Source organism: Myxine glutinosa, chromosome 3 (genome assembly GCF_964187855.1).
Source record: "Myxine glutinosa chromosome 3, kmMyxGlut1.1, whole genome shotgun sequence".
Taxonomy (NCBI): domain Eukaryota; kingdom Metazoa; phylum Chordata; class Myxini; order Myxiniformes; family Myxinidae; genus Myxine; species Myxine glutinosa.
In genome coordinates this window covers 54895722-54923255 of record NC_136263.1, presented here as the reverse complement: position 1 = coordinate 54923255, position 27534 = coordinate 54895722, and the positions used below count along the sequence as shown (strand labels likewise).

Genomic DNA, 27534 nt, shown 5'->3' with positions numbered 1-27534 from the left:
TATTGCCAGGCGTTGCAAACAATGTGAATGAGTTTTTGTGTTTCAGATTGCATGAACTTGGGTGCCAAAGCTCAGCTAATGCCAGAAAAAAGACAGGCAATTTTAACTTTGAGAAAAGAAGGCCAATCCTTGATACAAATTGAAGCCAGTCTGAAAATCATCACAGACAAGTTTATATTGCTTTAGTTAATGCAACGATGCCATTGAAATACCTTTAATAATGTGTTGGACCACCATCCGCCCAATACAAATCTGTACACATCTTTTCTTCGATCAAATTGGACGATCCAGCTCTCCAATGTGAGATGTCATGCCATTCTTTGACTACGGCCACTTACAGTTGATCAAGAGACTGTGGGCGGATGTGTCATCCACAAGCTCGCTTCTCCAGGATGTCCCCAGCGTGTTCAATTGGATATGTATGGAGATCGAGTGAGTGACGTTATGGTCCTGAAGTGCGGCGTTGACAAATGTGCATGGTGTCAACAAGCGTTCCCATCCAGAAAGATTAAATTGGGACCTTGCTGCGAGGCCAGATGCATAACAGCAGGCGTAATGATCGCATCCCAGTATCTGATGCCAGTCATGGCATCCCACCGAATGATGCTCAGACTAGATTAGTTATTCGGCCTACGAAAATACCAGCCCACACCATCAGATTATGCCCATTAAATCGATCATCGTCCAAGTGAAGGCTAATGGCACAAGAATTTTCTCGCACCTCATCTCCCGACTCAAGCACATTCGTCGTTATAGGTCGAGTCAGTGAAAATAACATGACACCAAGAGTTCACCCTTAATTAATTTGTGACGTCATGCTTCACCCATTGCACGTGCCCCCCTCGATGTTGTTATATGTTGGTCAACTGTGCTCTCCTGGACCTCATATCACTGGCAATGAAGCTTATGGCCTTCTGTTGTCTCCTGGACCAAGGTCGTAGTTCTTCTCATACCACAGAGCAGTGGTCTCCTGGACCTCATTCCACCGACGATTAAGCTTGTGGCCTCCTTTTGTCTCCTGGACCAAGGTCGTACTTGTCCTTATCCCACAGAACAGTGGTCTCCTCCTGGACCTTATCTGACTGGCGATTAATCTTGTTCCAAACCATCTGTGTCGAGATCCGATAGTTGATAGCTTTTGCAGGACTTTCTGGAGAGATTTAAAACTGCTTCCTTGTGGCAAGGATTGTAACTATGCGGCTACCTTGTACAGTAACACAATCATGAGCTTTGATTGGATCTCCAGCTGCTCATGCAATTATTGCTTCCCGATGTGATTCACATTATAAGTGATAGCCTCATAGGTTTTAACCGTATTGCCAATAGGAACCGTGCTGCAGTGATTGCAGAAACAAAAACTTGAACGGCACTCGCTAGAGAGCATACTTCCGTCAGGCTGAACATTTTGTGTCCCACTGATAGGCTGGATCTGGATTAGGACCTGAACCAAAATATAATCAGCTTGTTCTTGTCACCCAAACAACTCGTGCACCAAGTTTAGTCATAACTCGTCCATAACATTTTGAACTACCATGCTATATATCGTCTCTCCATGATGAAGAATCACTTAAAAAACTAGAACGGCACTCAGTAGAGAGCATACCTCCACCTGGTTGGCCATATCACTCAATGGTGAGGAATCACTGAAAAAATTTATACTAGCTGGAACCGGATCTTAATCAAAATTGAATCGATTCTTCCTTGTCAGACAGACAATCTGTCCAACAAGTTTCGTCCAAATCCATGCGTAACTTTTTGAGATATCCTGCTATGCATCGTTTTTGGGTCTATCTCCCAATGGTGAAGAATCACCTAAATAATTAAATAATTCTCATATCCGAATCCATATTCAGATCTTCACCAAAATCGAATCATTTCGTCCTTGTCACAAACGCTACCTCTCTGCCAAATTTCGTCCGAATCCGTAAACAACTTTTTGAGATATGTTGTTCACAAACGGACATACGGACAGGGGTGAAAACATAACCTCCATCAACCTTTGGTGGCGGAGGTGATTATAAACTTCCCGTATCCAGATACAGATTCCAATCTTGCCCAAAATTGAACCAATTCGTACTTGTAACATACCCAACCTGTCCACCAAATATCGTGCAAATCCGTCCAGAACTTTTTGAGATATCCTGCTCACAGACAGACAGACAGATCGGGGTGATCACGTAACCTCTACCCACCTTATATGGCGGAGGTAACGATGCATTCAGATCCTATACTGATGAAGATGCTACGGTAGCTGGAGGAGGTTGAGCACTCTACCAGCTCCATTTTTGCGCCTCTCTCGGATCAAGTGCACACCTGGCCAATTAAGAAGTCAGCCTCTCGCTAGCATAGCGAACGCATAAGGTGCCCCACGGTTACCTGGTCACACAGCAGAGGAGTCCACGTGCCAAAGCCACCACCATCGGCTACAACCTGCCGTCCTAATAAATCAAACTACAAATTCAAACTACTCCGTCCCATTATGAGGGCGGACGTGTGTGTCACGGAGCGATCAAGTCGTCGTACATGGCGAGGGGAGCCATCAAAGGTAGCGCCGTGAGCCCCGCTTTGGCGTTTCATCGTGCCAGAACAGGTGAACACAAATGATTGCAGAACCCGAGGTTCAAGCAGCGCCCTCCAATCCTCCATCCAGGGAGATACTCATTTCTTCTCCTGGCATCTCCCTGCTTCCCCTTCGGATCCCCTCAGCCCTGAGCTCCACGACACGTTGTCCCCCCTCACTCTGACTTCTCCCTCTCCCTCCCTCATTTCTCGACCCTCCTCCTATCGCTCCCTCCCGCTTGACCCACTCACTCGCCACAACCCTCCTCGATCTCTCACCGTAATCTCCTCCATTCGCTCCCTCTTCATCCCGCCTTTTCCATCGCTCATCCTCCTCTGCCTGCCCACGTGCTGGCACGTTCTCTCAACCCTCCCCTCCCCACTAAGCACCACCCCCACCCCCAAATTCTTGGCCCTCCTCTCTTCCCCCCTCCCTCCCCGTTCCCGCCGCAGCCCCCGGCGCCGAGCGCAGACCGTGCCGAGCATGGTCGGTGCGATGGAGAGCGAAGGAGCGCGGGAAAGCGACGGAGAGCGGGAGAGCGATAAGGAGAGCGAGAGGGAGTTGGGGAGCGAGGGAGAGCGGAGGTGTTACCGGGGAGCGAGGAACAGCAGGAAAGATCGGAGGAGTTACCAGAGCGATAGTGAGAGGGAGAGCGAGGAAGAGCGCGGGAGTTACCGTGCGAGGAGAGACAGGTACCAAGGAGAGCGGAGGAGTTACCGGGGAACGCGGGAGAGCGAGGAACACCGGCCGAGTCACCAAGGAGTCCGGGAGAGGGAAGAGGCGCAGGAGCGTCCGAGACCCAGCCCGGACTACCTGATTCAGCTGATGAACGACAAGAAGGCGTTGACGACGCTTCCAAACTTCTGCTCCGTCTTCACTCACCTGGAGCGGCTCCTGGATGAAGGTGGAAGATCCACAGTAGTAGTAGTTGTTGTTGTGCTGCATGCTCACAATGATGATAATGATGACACCACCTTTAGATATACTGCACCTGTACGTAATTACCTGCATCGGTGATGGCTGCGGCCCATGTGGTAGAGTTCAAATAAGGGAATCCCCATTTAAAGGTCGAACGGTCTATAAAAATCATTGTAGTTGTGCTATCCTGTACTTCCCCACAACCTGTGGATAATTCTGGAGCAACGGAATGAAATATTCTCCTTGTTGAACTGTCACTTAAATCATTGAGTGACCTGTGTACAATGGAGGAGGGTCGTCACATCCTTCGGGCCTCACCTGTATGTGTGTGTTCGTCATGACGTGTGTTGTGCTTTAACCACAGTTTGGATACTCCTTGATCTTGTTCCACGTTGGAATCCAGACGTAGTGGGGATTCAGTCGATTAGCTTAATGCTGCGAAGAGTGGGGCCCGGGATCGAGTATTGAGGGGGGCGGGGCCTGGGATCGAGTATTGATGGGGCGGGGCCTGGGATCGAGTATTGAGGGGGCGGGGCCTGGGATCGAGTATTGAGGGGGCGGGGCCTCCATGGAGTCTCAAGATTGAGGGAATGGGGAGGGAGGGATCCGTGGTGTGTGCCGGAGGGGTGCTCGGTGTGCTGCTGTCTCTGTCTGGATATTGTTCGGTAGAGAGAAAAAAGGAGATTTATTTCATACGGCACTTTATTTTCATCGAATATCTTTGCCGAGATTAACCAAACCCAATTGAAAATGTATTTATTTATTGCTCCGAATTCAGACGAATTAATGAAATAATATATTGTACAGTTTTCTCCTTCCAAAGGATTTTATATTTTATGCTCTTTTCTGGTTTTTGAGGTTCAGAGTAAGATATGAGAGGAGACACTTTGAGAGCATATGCTATCTATAGTATAAAGTTACGAACACACACACACACACACACACACACACACACACACACACACACACACACACATACATACATACATACATACATACATACATACATACACACAAATACACACATACAAGCAGCCTGATGGAACTCAACCAGGTGCACAGAGTGACTAATGTAGGAGTAGCCGAGTCTGTGAAATGCTCAACAGACTATCTGATGCAATTTGTAAACAAACATTAACACAATAAACCTGAAAAAGTATCCCTAACTCACAACACAACAACAACAGGCATTTTAAGGCCATTTTCCCTGCTAGAGCGGGGGTTAGCCCCCTAACTCTCCTTGCAAATAATTTCCAAAAACAGGTGTGAATAGAAGATACCGCACAGGAAAATGAAACAGCAACAAATACAGCAACAAAAACAAAAATTAAGGCATTATTAAGGCATTATTAATAGAATTAAGGCATAATTAATTATTAATTATTAATTATTAAGGTGCCACATAACAAATTATTAATAATTATTAATTATTATTAAGGTGCCACAATTATTAATTATTAAGGTGCCACGTAACAAATTATTAATTATTAATTAATTATTCATTATTAACATTATTAATTATTAAGGCATAATTAAGGCATTATTAATTAAGGCCAAAAAATTAAGGCAGACAGCAACAAAAACAAAAATTAACAACATAAACAAAAAAAATTGAAACAGCAACAAAAACAGCAACAAATACTAACTCACAACACAACAACAACAACAGGCATTTTAAGGCCATTTTCCCTGCTAGAGCGGGGGTTAGTCCCAAACTCACCTTGCAAATAATTTCCAAAAACAGGTGCGAATAGAAGATACCGCACAGGCAAATGAAACAGCAACAAATACAGCCCCAACAATTGCAAAAAAGACAAAAGACAAAATATAAAAAGAAATATCAAGAAATATACACCAACAAGTGGGAGAATGACAAAAGAGCAGGAGAATACAAAAAATAATTGGACAGAGTGGGGATAGACAAAGAAGGCTCATTGAAATGGCTGAGAACAGGTTAGCTCAACTGGGACGGCGAACGAATCATAATAAATGCCCAAGATCAAGGACACTACACCAATGGACACTAAACCAAGATGGCGGGACTGAGCCAGACGGACAAGTGTAGATTCTGCACGACAAACAGAAAGTACTAGTCACCTGCTCTCAGGATGCAAATAACTATTATCAGAACAACTTTACACACAACTGCACAACAAAGTATGCACAGTGATTCATTGGCCTTTCTGCAAAAAATTGAACATCCCAGTCATGAAAACTGGAAAACCTGGTGTTGGCTTAGCGGTTAGGGTGCCGGCTTGGGATCCCAGGATCCTGGGTTCGAATCCCGGTCAATCGCTGAATTAACACCAGGGGGGTTGACTCAGCCTGTCATCCCTCCGAGGTCGGCAAATTGAGTACCAGCTTGCTGGGATGAATGATCACGGTGTGTACCCCGGCTTAGAATAGGTACACCGTATCCCTGCGCATCGGAAGAGGCGACCAAGGGTTGGCGTCAGGAAGGGCATCCGGCCATAAAAAACTGCCTCAAACAGGGAACCATGACTGTCACGGGCCCCGCAAGGCTAACCCCCGCTCTAGCGGGGAAAATGGCCTTAAAACGATCATTCATTCAGTCATGAAAACTGGAAAGAAAAGTCATGAAAACTCATAGAAACACGAACCAAAGGCAATCATTGAAAATGAGGACGTCATGCTCACGTACGACCTGATGATTCTATCAAGCGTGAACATCGAAAACAAAGCATTGCGTCCGGACATTGTACTCAGGATCAAAAAGGAAAAGACAGCCTTGCCGATTGAGATATCAGTACCCAGCGATTTTGGCCTAAACAACATGGAAATGAAGAAAATGACCAAATACCAGGACCTCAAAAATGAGGTCAATAGATCTTAGAAGCTGAAGGGCATAGAAATTGTACCAGTGATAATTGGAGCAACAGGAATGATGAAGAAGAACCTCAGTGAGATTATAAAAATCATCCCCGGGAATTTAACCGCAAATGAACTACAACTGGAAACAATCCGGAGATCGATGACGATCCTGAAAAGATTCCTTGGAACAAAATTCTGAAAAAGTTGAACAGTTTGGTCCATGAACCGTGATCCCTTACCGAAGCGGAGATGGATATTTTGGGTCCTGGGAGGACTATGTTCCACCTCCTGAACCCGGCAAATGGAGGAAACAACCAACGACACACACACCCATAGTCCCACACACACACACACACACACACACACACACACACACACACACACACACACACACACACACACACACACACACACCTATGTTTACAATTCCCATGATATCTACATCATTTGCATCATTTTCTACAAGGTTAGACGCACACCCTCTGCACAGGCACTGTGGACTTTGTGTTCCTCGTTTGTTTATTTTGTTGTTGGCTTTTCCATCCAGTTGAATGACGAAATGGTGGAGGCAGCAAACTACTACGACTACGACTGCGTGCTTTTGGGTCCGTATTAAGGTAGAAATGGCAGCAAATTGGAGGAACGAGTGGGCGAATTTAAAATTTAGGCAACGGTTTAAAACTTTCTTCCCAAGAGATCGTTTGTGGTTCAGTAACATATAAAGGTAATAATGGTGGCAGATTTTCACACTGGGAAAGTTTGCCCGAATTTCAGCAGAGTTTTTGCCTACCAGCTAACACACCAACGTTGGTGCAACATCAGCCCCGTCATTGAGCCAACGTCAAAAAAACAACGTTGGGCAGACGTAATTTTGCCCCGGTGGGCAACGGTGGGTCGACGTTGGGGCAACGGATTGTCATTGGGCCAACGTAAAAAAAACAACGTTGGACCGAAGTAAATTTTGCGCCGGTGGGCCAATGGTGGGCCAACGTTGGTGCAACATCAGCCCCGTCATTGAGCCAACGTCAAAAAAACAACGTTGGGCAGACGTAATTTTGCCCCGGTGGGCAACGGTGGGTCGACGTTGGGGCAACGGACTGTCATTGGGCCAACGTAAAAAAACAACGTTGGACCGAAGTAATTTTGCGCCGGTGGGCCAATGGTGGGCCAACGTTGGTGCAACATCAGCCCCGTCATTGAACCAAAGTCCAAAAAACAACGTTGGGCAGACGTAATTTTGTCCCAGTGGGCAACGGTGGGTCGACGTTGGGGCAAGGACTGTCATTGGGCCAACGTCAAAAAGTAACGTTGAGCAGATGTCATTTTGTCCTGACAGGCGAACGGTGGGTCGACGTTGGAAGGGAGCGCTGGATCAACGTTGGACCAACGTTGGACCAACGTTGGTCAGATGCTGGATTGAAGTGTTGGCTCAATGTTGTTGCGTTAGCTGGGTTCACACGGACGACGGACTGTCTCACATGGCCATGAGGACATGGAGGTCCTGCAGGCATTTCCATCATCATCCAATGTCACAAATACTTGCCAACATTGTGCCCTCGAAATAAACTTATCATTTATCAACAACAGTCTCGGGAGAAATGCGTTCCCTCGTTCTGAGTTTATCAGGCTATCCATTGAGAAGAACACCTATGCCCTAACCACTTCTGGCAAGGCAATGGCAAACCACCCGGTATAATCTTTGACAACAAATTGCTTCTGAAGTACCGACACCGTGTAACAGAATATGGTACATCAGAATCAGAATCATAGCTGGATGATGACTCCCTCATAAGTTGATGGCTTGACAAGCTCGGGTTGGCGGACACCAGTCTATGGGAAAGCGGCAAGTCCTTAACCACTTGAACAAACAGCTAGCGCCATGTAAGCAACGTCAATGTGTAAATCAACAACCACTACAGTTTCAAGACAGGCTAATTCCTCTTTGGCTGCACAACAAAACCAAGCAACCTTTAAAAGGCTGGGTTTCTTACTCACCTGCATTGCTTCGGCCCTATATTTTGCCGCAGGGGGAACCCCCTCCTGTGTCTGTGAAATAATGGTCCTCTTCCATTGCTTTAAGGTTTCCACTCACCAACATCTCTTGTTAACCCCCATTTCCACTGATCATCCTGTTTATCCCTATTAACCTCCTGCAATGTCCTGCCTTTTGATATAGGTTGTGCGTGTACGTCTATTGAATGTCTGCCTGTCCCTTTCTCCGTTCATCAAAAAAACCCTCATCCTTTTAGCCTCGACATTGTGTCGTGTGTGTAGTGTGTTTATATATACTGGGGCGTGCCGGTACGTGGGTGCAAAAAAACATGCGTGCAAACAACAACAACAAAAAAAAACTTTGAAACCACGTGGCAGTAACGACCACAGAACCCCCCCCTCTATTTACATGAAATGGTTTGGTCCATTCGCAAAGCCAAAGCGAACGGCTTGCGAGTACGGTAGAACCCCCCCCCCCTCTATTTACATGAAATGGTTTGGTCCATTCGCAAAGCCAAAGCGAACGGCTTGCGAGTTTGGTAAATAAATCGCCATAGCTCGGTAACTACTTCTCCGATTAATATGAAACCTTGAAAAGGCACATCCTCAGGTCCCCAGCAATATACCTGGCAAGTTTCAAGTATATCGGACCCGTGGTTGTCGAGAAACAGCGGTCACAGACACACAGACATACACACACACATACACACACACATACACACAGAGATTACTGGAATTATATATACTAGGGCATGCCCGTACGTGGGTGCAATGCCCGTACGTGGGTACGTGGGTACGTGGGTGCGAGTACGGTGACAATCCCCCCCCCCTCTATTTACATGAAATGGTTTGGTTCATGAAATGGTTTGGTCCATTCGCAAAGCCAAAGCGAACGGCTTGCGAGTACGGTGACAATCCCCCCCCCCCTCTATTTACATGAAATGGTTTGGTCCAAAGCGAACGGCTTGCGAGTACGGTGACAATCCCCCCCCTCTATTTACATGAAATGGTTTGGTCCAAAGCGAACGGCTTGCGGAGTTTGGTAAAGAAATCGCCATAGCTCGGTAACTACTTGTCCGATTAATATGAAACCTTGAAAAGGCACATCCTCGGGTCCCCAGCAATATACCTGGCAAGTTTAAAGTATATCGGACCCGTGGTTGTCGAGAAACAGCGGTCACAGACAAACACACAAACACACAAACACACAAACACACAAACACACAAACACACAGACACACAGAGATTACTGGAATTATATATATATACATACATACATATACATATATATATGTATATATATATATGTATACACATGTGTGTGTGTGTATATATATGTATATATGAAGCAATTTATATATAATATACAGTATATATGTTTTGTACATCAAGTCGAGGCTTGTGTAAGAGCTAACACATATAACATATAATAAAGGGAGAAGGAGACAAGAGGGGGAAAGAGAGGGAAGTAGAGAAAAGGGACATCAGGAGATATGTGGAAGGGAGAGGGTTGGGGCCGGATACACGGGATAAAAAAGATGGACGCTACAGGGACTTTAAGGGGAGAAAACGGAATTTGAAGGAGGTGGATCTGGGGTGAATTAACGGGGGTAGAAAAGATCAAGGTTTTGGATGGGGGAAGATAAGAGATGGTGGTGAACAGCTGTTTTGAAGACCTGGAGGAAGGAGTGGGATTGAAGAGAGTTTGGGAGTTTGTTCCAAAGGCGGGAGAAAAGAGGAATGAAAGAGTGAAGGTGAGCAGAGGGTCTTGATTTTGGCAGTTTCACCAGAAGAGGATTGCTGAGAAACCTTTTGCGTCCTGCAGGTATACTTGAGTGACAGAGTACAGACAGAACAGAGAGTGCAAGGCCGGAGAGGAGTCGGTAGAAGACAGAAAGACCACCAATCTGCCTGTGGTGACAGAGTGAAAGGCCCTCAGAATCAGCTTCATCACGGGAGATTCCAGTGATTCTGGAAGCTTTGGTTTAAACAGCGTGAAGTCGAGCTAGGTGTGAAGCAGGAGCACCAGCCCAGAGGGCAGAGCAGTATTCCATTGAGCTGTGGATGAAAGCTTTATATGTGGTGAGATTGGCTCAGTAGTGCCAAGGAAGGACTTCGCATGATGGAGGATGTCCAGTCGGCGACTGGCTTTGGAGGCTAGATTGGAAATGTAGTTTTCCCTGGAAAGGTCATGGCAGATAGTGAGTCCCAAAAGCTTGAGTGACAGAACGTCTTTGAGATGATTGTTGAGAAAGTAGATGGGAGGGTTTTCCAGATGGTATTTTCGGAGAGACATGGTTTCGGGTTGAGCCTTAAGATTCAGGAAACATTGCAACATTGGATTGCAATATATTCAAAACCCTTATGAGTAAGAGGAAAATAAAGAAGATTAGTTAGACAAGAAGAGAGGTATTAAAATAAAAAAGAGAAAAGAAAAAACAATAACTTAAACTGTGAGCAGTGACGATAGGCTTCCAGGGAAAATGGCCACCATACTGCATGACTGATGACATCATAATTTTCAATAAATTTTCCTCATGGTTAGTCAATCATACCTGTGAAGTTTCAGATTAATCCGTTGAGTGGTTCTGGAGATATGGATTTTCAAATACTTTTTCCTTAAAATCAAGATGACCGCCATATCACATGACTGATGACCTCATAGTTTACGAATATTTTTTGCACATCAGTAGTTGATCATATATGTGACATTTAACATTGATCCGTTTAGTTGTTGTTGTTGTTTTTTTGCTTAATTTCAGGATGGTGGCCAAACCACATGACTGATTACGTCATAGTTTGCAGTTATTTTCCCCATCGGAGTGTAAACATGTGTTCCAAGTTTCGTATCAATCGGATAAGCGGTTTCGGAGAAGTAGATTTTTAAAGTTTTTTTTAATCCAATATGGCCGCCAAACCACGTGAGCGATGACGTATCTTTTTTTATTGCCATGACTAGGTGATCATATTTGTAAAATTTCGTTTTGATCCGTTCAGCTGTTCAGGAGAAGATGTTTAAGGTTTATGACATCATAGGCAATGGCAGCCAATGTAAGTCAAAATTGCAAAAACAAAATTAACGATGCACTAAGTTACATTGGTATCTATAATGAGTTAAAGTTTCGTAGAGCTAGCTGTTATGATTTTCTCGGAATCGTCTCCACAAAATGTGTGAGAATAATAATAATCCTTACAAGAACAATAAGCTTTCCGTGGGAACCTCAGTGGAAACCACTAAAAACAGTGGAAGACTGAGATGTGGAGAGGGCGGGGATGTGGGAGAAAGAGGAGGAGAGTGAGAGGGTGAAGAAGGGTTGTGAACACGTGCTGTTTTCATTTGCCAATTAGTTGTTTTTGTGTCTGTAATGTACATTCTCCTCGTTTTTTTGTGTGTGAAACATTCCTTTGGCCTGAATCATATCCTGCATAAAATTAATTTCTTGCCAGGTTTTCAACTCTCTACGTTCATCTTTTATGTCTATATATATGTCTACGTTTATGTCTTTTCTACCCCCGCTAATTTCGGTCCCCTTGTGTATTATACTTCTCCCACCCTCCCCCCCCCCCCCCCCCTTCCCACGCCTCCTGCCCCCACGCCCTCTCCCTCCCACACTTCTCCCTGCTCTCAAATGTTGTTGTTGTGTGCTTCCCCTTCTCTCCCCATCTTGTCTTCCGCTCCCTCTTTTTACCTTCGCAAAAGCGGAAGGTTATGTTTTGATCGCTGTGTATTTATTTGTATGTCTGTGTGTGTGTGTGTGTATGTTATTCGCATAACTCAAAAAGTATTCAACCGAATTGCATGAAATTTGGTGGGATGATTGGTTATTATACGGGACACATTTGATTAGATTTTGGGAGCAATCGGGTCAAAGGTCAAGGTCAAGGTCACGAAAAGGTCAAAATCGTATTTTTACCATAGCGCGGTCAATTTTTATCCAATTGGCATGCAACTAATGCCAAAATGTTCAGAATTCAATGCCCGATCTTGTGATATACGACATGACCCAGTGAAGACATTACCCTTGTTAGCGGTTGGGGGTCAAAGGTCAGGGGGGTCACGACCTTGCAAAATGTGCGTTTTTTGTCATAACTCGGTCAATTCTTATCCGATTTGCATGAAATCAGCACCAAACTGTTCACTGTTCTGTTCCCTACACTCCCATGCCAAGTACAGAACAGTAGCTGCGGCGAAGGTATGCGCTCTACCGAGTGCCCGTTCTAGTTGTATATTTTGTTTGTCTGGTTGATTTGTTTGTGAAATAAATGTTAGCTCTTTCACGAGCCTCGATTCAGTATACAAAAAAAAACAAAAACAAAAAAAAAACCACTTTCCCTCTCTCTCCTACTCTTCCCCTCCCTTTTCACTTTAGTTTCTCTCTCTCTAATTCCCTCTTCCCTCCCCCTCCCTAATCTTCTTACTCTCTACATGGTGTTATTAAATCCTGGGTGGTGAACAGTTGATGAAGGAATTTGAAAGGGGTGGGGGGGGGGTGGAGGCGGGGGAGGGGGTTGAGGCGGGGGGGGGGGGGGGGGGGACACCAGGCACCTGAAGTATGACCTTCTGTCCTGACGAGGAAACAAATTCGCTGAACTGTGATTCCATCTTTTTCACATTAGAGGAGGAGAAGTAATCTAAAGTAAACACCAAAAAGTGTGCACTTGCATGCTTTTGACTTACACCTCAGCTCGTCAGCATTGGAGTGAGACAACAGCTAAAAACTTGGACGGCACTCAGGGGAGAGTGGTATGCACCTGTGCCTTGTTGGCCATATCACTCAATGGTGAAGAATCACTTAAAAAATTATACTAGCTGAATTCCGGATCTGGATCTTCACCAAAATTGAATCGAGTCTTCCTTGTCACACACACAACCTGTCCAAAAAGATTCATCCAAATCCATCCATAACTTTTTGAGATATCCTGCCATGTATCGTTTGTGCCAAACAAATGAGATATCCTGCCATGTGCCAAGAAAAAAAAAAAAAAAGTATCGTTTTTGGCCCCATCTTCCAATAGTGAAGAATCACTTTAAAATTTAAATAATCCTCATATCCGAATCCATATTCAGATCTTCGCCAAAATCGAATTGAATCGTCCTTGTCAGACACACAATCTGTCCACCAAGTTTCGTCCAAATCCGTCCTCAACTTTTTGAGATATCCTGCTATGTATCGTTTTTAGCCCGATCTACCAATGGTGAAGAATCACTTTTAAAATTAAATAATTCTCATATCCGAATCCATATTCAGATCTTCACCAAAATCGAATCCAATCGTCCTTGTCAGACGCACAACCGGTCCACCAAGTTTCATCCAAATCCGTCCTCAACATTTTGAGATATCCTGCTATGTATCGTTTTTAGCCCGATCTCCCAATGGTGAAGAATCACTTTTGAAATTAAATAATTCTCATATCCGAATCCATATTCAGATCTTCACCCAAATCGAATCGAATCGTCCTTGTCAGACGCACAACCGGTCCACCTAGTTTCATTCAAATCCGTTAACAACTTTTTTGAGATATCCTGGTATGTATCGTTTTTGGCCCGATCTCGCAATGGTGAAGAATCAGTTAAAGAATTAAATAATTCTCATATCCGAATCCATATTAAGATCTTCACCAAAATCTAATCTAATCGTCCTTGTCAGACACACAACCGGTCCACAAAGTTTTGTCCAAATCCGTCCACAACTTTTTGAGATATTCTGCTCTGCATCGTTTTTGGCCCGATCTCCCAATGGTGAAGATTCACTTAAAAAATTCTAGTAGCCGGATCCGAATCCAGATCTTCACCAAATTCGAATCATTTCGTCCTTGTCACATACGCTACATCTCCGCCAAATTTCGTCCGAATCCGTCCACAATTTTTTGAGATATTTTGTTCACAAACGGACAGACAGACAGGGGGAAAAACATAACCTCCATCCACCTTTGGTGGCGGAGGTAACAAAATGCAAATGATCATGGAGAGTCCATGGTCAATGGTCTGATGGCGAGTTTTAGTCATGGTTCATTTCGTTCAGTCTCGTCTTCCTGCTACTTCTCCACAGCAACCTTTCTTTCTGTCTTTTGCAACATCAGGTGTTGAACACACCCTGGCCTGGTGTGCAATACCCAGTGCGTATATTGTCCAATGCCGAACGTCTCTTGTACGAATGCCGAACAAACACCAGCTGGGAGAGATTTCCAACTTTCCCACCTCTGAAACCAAAACCTAATGAACAAGGATTTTCTCTCTGGCACCCCTTTTGCACCTCTTTTGCACCCCTTTTGCACCCCTTTTGCACCCCTTTTGCACCCCTTTTGGGACAGGGTGTTCCAGATGAATCGCCTCACTTTTTCACATTTATTCATAACAATCTGTTAAGTCTGTAAACATAAAAGCGGTACCAGGATGCAGAAAGAAAGTGGCACGTTTTTGTTTCATTTCAGGATATGTTCAATGCGACCACAGTTCCGATTGAGCACAGCACACATCCACATGGATGCATCCCAAACTTACTCCCAACGTGTCTATGTGCATTCCCGGATCACTGTTATCAGGTCATCGACGGTCCTTAGAGGCCATCTTGTAGACTTACTCCTAAAGTGTCTATGTGCATTCCCGGCTCACTGTTATCAGGTCATCGACGGTCCTTAGAGGCCATCTTGTAGACTTACTCCCAAAGTGTCTATGTGCATTCCCGGATCACTGTTATTAGGTCATCGACGGTCCTTAGAGGCCATCTTGTAGACTTACTCCTAAAGTGTCTATGTGCATTCCCGGATCACTGTTATCAGGTCATCGACGGTCCTTAGAGGCCATCTTGTAGACTTACTCCTAAAGTGTCTATGTGCATTCCCGGATCACTGTTATCAGGTCATCGACGGTCCTTAGAGGCCATCTTGTAGACTTACTCCCAAAGTGTCTATGTGCATTCCCGGATCACTGTTATCAGGTCGTCGACGGTCCTTAGAGGCCATCCTGTAGACTTACTCCCAAAGTGTCTATGTGCATTCCCGGATCACTGCTATCAGGTCGTCGACGGTCCTTAGAGGCCATCTTGTAGACTTACTCCCAAAGTGTCTATGTGCATTCTCGGATCACTGTTATCAGGTCGTCAATGGTCCTCAGAGGCCATCCTGTAGACTTACTCCCAAAGTGTCTATGTGCATTCCCGGATCACTGCTATCAGGTCGTCGACGGTCCTTAGAGGCCATCTTGTAGACTTACTCCCAAAGTGTCTATGTGCATTCCCGGATCACTGCTATCAGGTCGTCGACCGTCCTTCGAGGCCATCTTGTGGACTTTCTCCTTCCGGAAGCACTGTCGGAAGAACACGACAACATGTCAAGAAGGGGAAGAATCGGCTACTATCAACTCCAAAAAAACTCCCACCGAAGGTTGTCTTTATGAAGAGCCGTTGACTTGTGACCAACATTGATTTTGTATGGAAACATGTTTAAACCATTCCTAATTTGTTGTTCTCCCAGTCGTTTTTGACGCACCCGCCTCCATTGACGGACGATGCAATGATTCCTTTCGGAGGATTGTCGATCACCCTGCGGCGAATATCCTGCACGGGTTTCATTGGTGTGCGCACTTGGTTGGCGATGATGTTTGGTTAGTCCACAAATACAATAATTGTCTCTGTTCCGACATTGCTCAACAAACGGGTGAATAGACTTGCAGATTCTGGCCCATGGGAAGTTGAACTCTTCCTGAAATTCCTCTGTACTATCATCATGACCGACTCTGTCTCAATGGACCCACTAAACATGTTTGGTTTTCTACGATACGCAATACTTTCCATCTAAACTCGATGCTAATTCAACGATGTGGAGAAGAACAAAATTGAAGTATGAAGCACAACTTCATTTGGCTTTCCTCTGTATCGTGGTATCAGTTGTGCGTAGACAATGGACACACAAAACATACAATAAAGGGAGCGGGAGACAAGATGGGGAGAGAGGGGGAAACACACAAGTACAACAGCAGCGAACAGGGACATCGGGAGATCTGTGGGAGGGAGAGGGCTTGGGGGGAGGAGGCATGGGAAGGGGTGGGGGGGGGGGGGGTGGGAGAGGTATAAAACACATAGACACTGCTAGAACTTCGAGGAAAGAAGTTGGTATTTCAAAAAAGTGGATCTGGGGTGAATTAACGGGGGGTAGAAAAGATCAAGGTTTTGGATGGGGGAAGATAAGAGATGGTGGTGACCAGCTGGTTTAAAGACCTGGAGGGAGGTGTGGGATTGAAGAGAGTGAGGGAGTTTGTTCCAGAGGCAGGAGAAAAGAGGAATGAAAGAATGAATGTGAGCAGAGAGTCTTGATTTTGGCAGTTTCACCAGAAGAGGGTTGCTGGCAGATCTTGTGCGAACTGAAGGAATATTTGGGGGAAAGAGCACAGATAGAGCTGGGGGAGCAAGACCAGTTAATAATAAATTAACTTAATGATAAATTAAATAACTAATGAATTTAATATTAATATTATATTAAATAAATAATAAATTTAATAATTCATATTTAATAATAAATTAAATAAATAATAAACTTTAAAAATAATAACGTTAATAATAAATGTGTAAAACTGCTGTGTCACGTGGAACAGCCTTTACGTTTGAGGCTCACTGTTTGGTCAATTTTCGGGAAAAGCAAAAATCCTGCACCTGTAGATCGAAACTTCACCACAGTACGATTCCACAGTGTTTATCAACATCTGGGTGATCCTGAATTGCTGAGGTCTTCAAAGGTATGACTCTTCAAATGGGATGCTTCAGATATCTTGAGGAGGGTTGAAAAAACAAGGGGTCTTTGTTGTAACCAAGTGGTCCAAGAAAGCACTTGTTCACCATGAAGCAGAATCTCAATTTGCAGCTCCATGAGGGCCAATTCACCAATGTTTCATGTTGCTGAGAGGCCAATTTGAGCTGCAGAACATCCGTCGTGACCATCTACCGATGTCTACCTCAAGAGCGAATAAGGCTACCGACCACTCAGGGTAACTTCTGCACAGCTTGCATTGACATTTGACTTTTGACTTTTGACTTTTTCGTTTTTGCATGGTCTAAGGCTCATAATGGAGGTGGCGCACGCACGCACACACACACACACACACACACACACACACACACACACACACACACACCACACATACATACACACTTGTACCAGTGATAATTTCAGTAACGGGAATGATAAAAAAGAACCTTCCGGAGATCTTAAGAACTATCCCTGGGAATATTTAAAAAAAGGGGCAATACCCTTTGCGCTCACCTGGTAGAATAAACAGTATACTGCACCGACTAAAGGTATTTTGAACCAATGTCAACGCTTGCTAGAAGACAGGGCAGGATGTAGAATCATGTTCACATAATCATAAGACTTTGAATAAACAAACAAAAAAATACCTATTTTGGGGGGCAACCCCCCCCACCTCCCATGAACCCTAAAAGGGGCAGGTTTTTTAAATGCCGTGAACAAACTTTAGTCACAACACAACAAATATCATTTGTGCCAAATTTGGTCGCAATCCCATCAGAGGTTTCGGAGAAGAAGTTTCAAGTGTTTACGGACGAACGGATGGACTGACGGACCCGTTCATATCGCATCATCGCATAAGCTCACCTGAACTTCATTCCAGGTGAGCTAATAAACTAGAACAACACTCGGTAGAGCGCATACCTCCACCAGGCTCAATAGTTTACGTTTCATATCAATAATTTATTATATTATTTATTATAATTATTTATTATTATCTTATTATTATCTATAATTTTATTATTAATTATTATTCATTACATTTATTATAATTATTTATTATTTATTATTTATATTATTATTTATTATTATTATTATTATTTTATTATTTATTATTATCAATTTATTTTATATTTGCTCAATAGTTTACGTTTTATATCAATAAATGTATTATATTATTTATTATAATTATTTATTATTATCTTATTATTATCTATAATTTTATTATTATTATTTATTGTATTTATTATAATTATTAGTTATTTATTATTTATATTATTTATTATTATTATTATTATCATTATTTTATTATTTATTATTATCAATTTATTTTATATTTGCTCAATAGTTTACGTTTTATATCCCATTGATAGGCCGGATCAGGATCTTCAGCAAAACCTAAACAAATCGTCCTTGTCACACATCCTGGCTACCTACCAGGTTTTTCCTTAAAAACTTCCTTGTATTGATTGGAAGTGTCTGCGACTCTGGGAGATCGACGGTTCAAATCCCGTCCGGGTTATATTAAAGACTTAAAAATGGCACCTGCTGCTTCCTTGCATGACGTTCACCATTTATAACTTTAAGACCACTGACAATCTCGACAGGTAGGCATCCATGGAGAGAAAGAAAGTCCTCCTTAGAAATTCCCCGCTGAGAACGGTGAAAAAGGAGGTCTTCGGGGGGTTCAAATGTAGGTCCAGGTTTGAACCCCCAAAATAGGTATTTGCTTTCTTCCCAGAAACTACTCACACTACTTCGATGAAACTTGACCACAACCTTCACCACCTGTGATGTACCAAAGTTTGTTCACAGCATTCCAAAAAAATTGGGGTCTGAGGAGGTACACGGGGTGGGGGGATGAGAGGAGGAGGTTGCCCCCCAAAATAGGTATTTTTTTCTTTGTTTGTTTAAAGTATTATGATTATGTTAGTGTGATTGTACATGCTGCCCTGTCTTCCAGCAACAATTGAAATTGGTTTTAAAATACCTGTAGTCGGTGCAGTATACTGCTTATTCGACCAGGTGAGCACCTTGGGTATTGCCCCAATGTTTATTATTTACCGTACAAAAATCCACAAACTGTTTCCTGCATATTTTCTTTGTGCGAAGTGGATATTACTTGCACATAATAATATAATATTTATAGCAAAAATATAACCTTTTCAATTCCCTAATTCATTTCATACCAGACAGGTGAAGATGTCTTGTCCATATGTTCACCCTGTGTCAAACCACGTGATGTAATTCCGAATATTAAAACGATTTGAGAAGATGGCGACACAGCACTTTTCCCTTTCACCAACAAAAGGAGAAGCCCCCTTCTCTTGGCTGTCTGCCAGCGTGTGAGAGGCGTCTTGAACACTTCCCATTCCACTATTGTCTGAACTGTTGAGTCGGTGATTGCTCCGCTTCGCCCAGGGTGGAAAGAGCCCTGGGGGCAGAGAATGGTGAGCGTCGTGGTGGGGGAGTGCAGAGGGGAAGCTCCTCCATCCCCGCAAACTGATGGCTTCAAACATTCACCACGTCCCCCAGAAACAGAGGAGCTGCCAGGAAACTTTCAGGGGATTTGAATGAGTCCAAAGTGTCATTCATGCTTGCACCTCGCTCACTCTCTTTTTCTGCTTTTACCTTGGGACACAGTGTTTGTTGAACTCTCTTACCTTGGCTCACTGCGTTGCCCTGATGAAGCCCCAACAAGGGCGAAACCAGGTCGGTAACTGTGAGTTTTGCATACACTTGTGACACTATCTGAATTTAACATCCAAAATGGCGCACTGCTGGATGGCCCATCCGTAGCTTGGCAGGCAATGCGGTCATGCGTGGCGATGACGTCATGACGTTCGCTCATGAGGTTGGAGCGCCAAATTACAGATACTAAGTATGTATGTATATACAGACTTGGCATTTAATATGGATTTTTTTTTTTTCTTGACTTGGGTTTACTTTCTTAACTCAGTATATCAATCTGGTGAGTTTCTTTTACACTTTGGTGATTTATTTGTTAAAAGAACCATGTCACTGATTGTCTGTCGCAGCAAGAAGTCAACAACAGGATTATATCACAGGTGGCGTGGCAAAATGCACGGACAGGTGCATTTGATGATTGGCTTCACAGTCGGGTATACAAGGGTTGTTGCGTTCTGTATTAGTGGAAAACAACTGCTGCACGTCTCCAAAAGTTATTGCCGCTTCCTCTGGAGATGGTCCGTCAACTCGACAATGCTGTTTGTCATGGAGTGGTGCCTTAACGAAATTACGGCATGAAACAGCATGCTATTGCTCGGCAGTATGGCATCACTCAAGGTCAGGTGTCAAGGATCCTGAAACGAAATGCTCAGAGGGGTGTCACTACTCCAATACCGAGGCCAGGACGTACCCGCAGAACCACAAGGAGGGATGATCGCCAGCTGCACCGGTTAGTCCGCAATGGCCGTACCAAGTCAGCTAATCAGCTTAGGGCTGAGTGGCAGAAACTGACAAATGTGCCTCTATCCAGAAGGCTAGTCAACCAACGACTGGTTCAAGCAGGCTATCATGCCAGGCGTCCCCTGAGAAAGCCACGCCTGACCAGACAAAACTGCCAGCGCCGATTGCAGTGGGCCAGAGAGCACCGTCAATGGCAGCCAGGACACTGAAATCACGTGATCTTCAGTGACGAGTCTAGATTTCTGGTCTATCGTCTATATGGCCGCGCCCGAGTGTGCAGACAAGTGCATGAAGCCTACAACAAAGATTGTATAGTGCCAAGAGTCCAAGCTGGAGGTGATGGGGGTGACCGTTTGGGCTGCTTTTCATGCAGGGGGCAAAACTGACCTGGTTGTTCTGAATGGAAACCTGAACTAGTTCAAGTACAGGGCCATTCTGGAAGAAACATTGCTTCCATTTGCTCGTGCAGCCTTTCGAGGAAACTTTGTCTTCCAAGATGACAATGCACGGCCTCATCGTGCTCGCATGATCCAACACTTTCTTGCTGACCGTGGTGTAGAGCATATGGAGTGGCCTGCCATGTCCTCGGATATGAATCCGATAGAGAACTTGTGGGCAGAATTAACGCGTCAAATCGACCACTTGGACCAGCAGCCCTCCTCTGTGCGTGAATTGCAGTAGGCTATTGTCACTGCATGGCAAGCGATTCCTGTCCAAACCTTGGCAAATCTCGTGAACAGCATGCCGCAACGTGTACGTGCTCTCCTGAATGCTCGTGGGGGTTACACGAAGTACTGAACTGTAATTTTACTGTCCGTAATCCCAGTCGTAATTTAACTTTTGTTTTTGTTAAAAAAAATTTTGGCTAATGTGCAAAATAAAGAGATACTTCTGGAAAACGTACAGAAGTTTAACACAGTACTGTCCATGAATTGAGTTCGATATCAGTTTACATCACTTTCAAGGATCAATTTATTTGTTTCGAAATGTCAAATGTGGTTTTTGTTTCTTTTAAAGGTCACATTAACAAAATCTAGAATAATTTCAACATAATTCCAATGAACTTTTGGTTCTAAGACATCTTGAAAAGTAAGTTCACCCCCACAAAAAAAATATTCCATATTAAATGCCAAGTCTGTATATATATATATATATATATATATATATATATATATATATATATATATATATATATATATATATATATATATGTATATATATGTATATATATGTATATATATATGTATATATATATATATATATATATATATATATATATATATATATATATATATGTATATATATATATATATATATATATAATTATATATATATATATATATATATATATATATGTATATATATATATATATATATATATATATATGATAGATAGATATTGTTACGGTTTTTAGAACCTTCACTTGTAAATAAGAATTCTTGTAAATAATTCTCCTCACTTAAAAAGGTTGCACCCATAGTTATTCCACAAGCAACACGTAGGACACCATAGGAACCTCTTCAGTTATTTCATTAGTATGTGTTTCAGGTAAGGCTCTGTTTCCAATAGTTTGACTCTGCGTTGCATTAATCAAATAACCTAGGCCCCTTGTTCAATCCCGTTCATTTTGCGGCTTGCCTCCCTCCAAATTGTGTTCCCTTGCTTGCCAGTAGCGTTCGCTGCCTGGCTCAAAATGCCATTAACCATGCGGTCAGAGCGGAGAAAAAGGGGGAAGAGTCATCGGAGCGAGGCGCAGCCCTGTTAAGGGCGGAGTCGGTGAGCCCTCGCGACCAACCAGGGCCGAGGCGAGCTCACCGGTGGGTGTGTCCTAAAAGTAGGCGGCTTGATTTCGACGCACCCGAGATAAGCGCAAGCGCGGTGCCCTTATACAGTTCGGAGAGAGTCAGGGTTGAGTTCGCGGAGTTCGGAGTGGGGAGGAGTTGTGAGCGAGTTCGAAGAGAGAAGGAGGGAGTGAGAGGTCGTTGCAATTGCACGTAGGCAATTGGAATTGCATCATCGATTGCATTGAACTACGCATGCGGCCGTGCGAAGGACTACCCCCCCCCCCCCCCCACCCCCCCACCACGTATAAGGTCCGCGCGCGCCGAACGGTAGGTGCTCGCTGCTGCCCGGGTTCTCGCCACGGTCAAATCAACACCCGGAGCCGAACTCGAGTGGACCGGAGCCGGACCTCAAAGCCCTACCATCTGCCTGGACCTTCCTCCCCTGCCATCTGCCTGGACCCTTCTCCTCCTACCACTACCCTTCCGTGTAAGTCTGTCTGTTTGTCCTGGGCGTGCTAATTAAGACTGTATAAGGTCGCCCTGTGTCTGCTTCTTCTTCTTCCCTTGTACCTTCCCTTCTTTCGTTTCCTCTTCTAATTGTACAAATTGTTAATAAATTGCCCTGTTCTTTCTGTTTTCTCCTTATTCGATCGTCTTCGTCTTTTCTCTCCATTGAGTACCTGTGGCACGATTTGGCCAATCGCTCAGGATCGGGTTTAGTCCTTTTGTTAATGGCTCGGGCTGCGGACTGCTAAACCGCTCGGCAATTACCATCATATCCGCGGTCTGAGCAGGAGTTATCTCCCTGCTTCACGGCCAGGGGTAGCACTCAGGTATTTCGGACTTCATTGACCAATCACCCTGGCTACTCCCGACCGGAAGGAGCGTTATAACTCTAGGGTTGGGGGAACGGCCAGCTTAAAAGACAAGGGGATTAACCCCCCCCCCCCTTGGTAACGGGAGTGCCGACCCCCGAATCCGCAACAATTGGTGTCAGGAGTGGGATTTGGGACCCGAACCAAATTTTGGACACGGGAAAAATTTGGTCAAAAATTATGAGCGGCCAAAATTTTTGTTTAACATCCAAATTGAGTCGTGTCATGGATGTTCAAGGCGATCGGATGCCGGTAGGGGAGAATGAAGAAGGTTTAGAGGCAACCCAGGACCCCAGGGAAGAAGCGGGAGAAATGGAAGAGGAGGTTGAAGAAGGTGCGGTAGAGGGGGTTGCAGGCACACAAAATGGCGGCGCCTCGCACATGGCAGTGAGGGCCGAGCCCGCGGTACCAGCGGGTTGGGACCTGCATTTACTCATCGAGCAATTACGAGCATCTGTAGAAATGCTGAGGGTCAAATTAAGGACAGAAATGGGAGAAGTGGGGGACAAATCCACCCGGGAAATAAAAGGGTTAAAATTAACCCAGGACCCCAGGGAAGGAGAAGGACAATTGGCAATGGAGGGAGCCGATGAGGGCACAGTGGAGGGGGTTGCAGAGGAACAAAATGGCGGCGCCTCACACGCGGCGACGAGGGCCGCACCCTCTGCGCAAGTAGGGGCTGGGGACATGCAAGCGTTAATGGCACAATTCATGTCAGAATTCAGGCAAATGAATGACAAGTCCACCAAAGAAATTCGGGAAGTGAATATTGGCATGAATAAAAAGAATGGTAAAATAGATATCCAAGGGGAGCAATTGGGAAACCAAATTGAGGAATTGAAAAATGAGGTGGGAAATCAAATTGAAGGGTTTAGAACCAGAATAGGTGGCCAAATAAAAGCATTGGGGAAGGACATAGACCGCGAGTTGCGCGGGAAAGGTACACGGGTACGCGACGAGGTAACGCGGCTCGAGGAGCACAGGGGAAGCGAGTTGGAGCAAAGCGAAGTCACGTGGACTGGGGTAGAAATCGCGACCCAGGGTATGGGAAAGCCGGCGACCGCCGAAGTAGAAAAGAAAATGTTATTAGCACCAGCAGTCGTCGAGCTTAACAAGGAAAAAGAAAATAAAGAAATTAAAATCAAGCAAATAGTGGAAATTGGGGTTGAGGAGATGGCAGGGTCAGGAATTAAATTGGAGAGGGAGATGGAATATGTACAAAGTCCATGTTCACATCATGATGCCGTGCTTCGTAACCAAAATGAAAGTTTGTAGGTGGTGGAGGAACAAAGAAAGGAAGCGCCCAGGTGAGTCGGGCTGTATATGGCGCGAAAGGATTTTCGCGCGCTTGGGATTGCGAAAGCACCCGGGCGTTCGTGGAAGGTCCTTTGTGTGCTGTGTTAAAGCGAATGGCGCGCGTGTGAAGAAAAGGTGTGTGAAGGTGAATGGCGCGCGTGTGTGGATGGCGCCGGAGCGCGAGTGTGTTACCGAAAGTGAGGATGAGTGCACAACAAAGTGTGAAAGTGAGGATGAGTGCACAACAGAGTGTGAAAGTGAGGATGAGTGCACAACAGAGTGTGAAAGTGAGGATGAGTGCACAACAGAGTGTGAAAATGAGGATGAGTGCACAACAGAGTGTGAAAGTGAGGATGAGTGCACAACAGAGTGTGAAAGTGAGGATGAGTGCACAACAGAGTGTGAAAGTGAGGGTGAGTGGGAAACAGAGTGTGAAAGTGAGGATGAGTGCACAACAGAGTGTGAAAGTGAGGGTGAGTGGGAAACAGAGTGTGAAAGTGAGGATGAGTGCACAAAAGAGTATGTGAGCGTTATGAGTAGACCTGAGTTTGTGCGAGGAGAGAATGCACAAGGAGCAAGCGAAATAACGGAATGCATGGAGTGTATGAGAAGTGCTGGAGCGCATCAATGTGCGAGAGAGGAGTGGGTCGCGAGATGTGTGTGTGAGGATGCAACCCTGGCATCGACACGGACCAGGTTAGCGTTTAGGCTGACAGGTAGCCGACGCGAGCCCTCGGTCCGTGGTGTGTTTTGTGTGCTGCGGAGGCCGGCCGGGATCGGCAGTGCGGCAGTTTCGCAAGAACTGCCGTGCACGATCCGGGCTGGGCCCCGCCCTGAATGGTCGATTCCGCACTTTGCCAGGCAAAGCGGGCGGCCCGGTTCGAGGGGAATTAGGAGGGGTCGGAGCAGCGCCCCCTTGTGGTGGCGGCACTCTGGCCGGGCAAGGCTGGGCCATCACGTGTAGGAGCGCAAGGCCTTGCGCCGAGATGGTGCCTGGAGTCTTGGCCCGACAAAACCTCCTCCCCTGAATCGTGAAAGCCGGACGGACCCAACCACAGGAGACTGACCATCCACACACATAGCCGGCTTTTCAAAGCCGAGCTGTGAAAATGCATTGACGCACCGAGGCTCATAGTACAGTGGACTGGATAGTGAAATTGATGGCAAATGGTATATGATGTAGTGATGGCGAATGGTAGTTTTACCATTCGCCTCACATCTGGGGGCACATGAGCTGTAGTTTTATGGGGTATGGCAGTGAAAACCTAGCCAGGGAGGGCTTGGATAATGTTAGGGTGTAGAAATGACTTTAGGAGACATGAGAGTTAAGTAGCGACATTATACCTGTAGCGGGGATGTAGGTACGTTAGATGGTTGATAACGACGAGGGATGTGCATAGTGTAAGGGATGACTGGGGAAACACTAAGCTAGAGGAAAACCAGGTAGATTAGATGATGCTATGTGTTTGTGGTGAGAGTGATGAAATGAGGAATTGAGAGGCAATGGTTTGGAGAAGTGAAAGTGTGTTGAGCAGAGTATTGTGAAAGGTGTGATTGTGCATTGAGTGATTGACTTGCATGGTGGCAAGTGAGAATGGTTGGATGGAATAGGTGGTCTGGAATAAATGGTCTGGAATGAATGGTGTGGAGTGAGAGTAGTGTGGAATGGATGGTGCGAAAGGGTGAGTGGGGGAAGGATGGACCCCCTTCACGAGTACCCGGGGAGGGTAGTTTAAAAGTAGGTAGAGGGAGTAGGTAAATTGTGGTTGGATATTCGCATCTGTGGTGCGAGAGTAGCAGAGTACTGCTTGAGGGGTGCATTAGTGAGATAAATTGGCTGGGCGTGTGGCCTGTTAGTGTGTGTGATTGGTTGGGCACTCTGCCACTGTTAGTCTGTCGGCCAGGTGAGGCCACAGGTAGGCTCTCGGAGCCAGGTAGAGTTGGAGTTCAATGGGGCCCGAGGACCTGGAGGATGGACCCGGGTAGTCCAGTGCCAGAGAGGGCACCGAGGGGGTGAGAGAGTCAGAGGGCCTTCCCCAGGTAGGTTAGGGGCATTGGGGAAGGTTAGGGGCAGAGGTAGGTTAGGGGCAGAGGCAACTGCAGTGGCGGAGGTGCACAGGCAAGTAGACCTGCTAGGGGAGCCACACGACCCAGCCCTGAAATTGTGCGAGGGTACAGGGAGTAGAATCGGGGGCGTGAGACCCCAAATTGGTGAGCGCCACAGTATGTTCAATGGGAGTTCGGTTCTTAGAAACACATAGAGTAAAGATGGCTAATGGTTTGGCAGGGAAAGACCCCGGGTAGAGTAAAAGTGTTAAGGTCATTTAGAAGGTAGATAGGAGAAAATATATTTGCACCATCCGCATCCACTCACTAAGGTGACAGGACTCCACACCACATTGTGCAAATATTTGGAATGGTGAGACGCATCATGACGTGGGGGTGACATTGTGTTTGTGATTCCATCTCTTCCTCCTTAGGAGGGATTGATGATAAATTTGGTTTAGGTGGGAGTGATGAGAAATTGGGATTGATGACGAATTTGGTATTAGGAGAGAAATGGGGAAGACAAGATGTTAGCGACGGATTTGTAAATTGTGTAAATACGGGGTAGGGGCAAGGGTAGATTATGTGACAGGGGGGGACGTACGGTAGGGACGAGCTTTCTCGGCTCGCTCTCCTGCGCACCTCACCTTGCATTGCCGTGTATTGTTGTGTCCCCTGCGATCTTGCCCCGCTGCTTTGCTTGTCCTCCTTCCCCCACTCACGGATTTGTTTCTTTTGGGCCCAGGGGGTGTGCGCAGGTGTCCGCAGTTGTGTGCCCGCACCTCCGCTGCTTCCGGCCTGCACTGATGCACCACCTTAAGGACCACACATTCTGTGGCTGAGCACCACCGTATGGACCACACGTTCTGTGGCATAGCACCACATATGGACCCCACGTTTTGGGGCCTGGCACCTCTGCTGGGGACCGGCCATGGTGGCCAGCAGCATCTGCTTGCGGACCACGGTTGAGGTGGCACCGAGGCCATACAGGTGGGCCACCCTTAGTTGGCCCCTGCTGGCCATAATTAAAAGAAATGTGGACGCGGTTTGTGCCCTTTTATT

At 45.3% G+C, this 27534-nt stretch overlaps 2 protein-coding genes across 3 annotated transcripts in view; both read left to right on the top strand.

Moving 5' to 3' along the window:
• Positions 1-2992: 2992 nt before the first annotated feature.
• Positions 2993-27534, top strand: part of LOC137423553 (KH domain-containing RNA-binding protein QKI) — a 579309-nt gene continuing 554767 nt past the window's right edge. For both annotated transcript variants that reach the window (XM_068110837.2, XM_068110838.2), the window contains exon 1: positions 2993-3464. In XM_068110837.2, coding sequence (XP_067966938.2) covers positions 3044-3464 — 421 coding nt within the window. In that variant the 5' untranslated portion in view covers positions 2993-3043. The remainder of the gene's footprint in view (positions 3465-27534) is intronic.
• Positions 17558-27534, top strand: part of LOC144888135 (uncharacterized) — a 639726-nt gene continuing 629749 nt past the window's right edge. The window contains exon 1 of the mRNA XM_078774072.1: positions 17558-17592. The gene's annotated coding sequence lies outside the window, so the exon portion shown is untranslated. The remainder of the gene's footprint in view (positions 17593-27534) is intronic.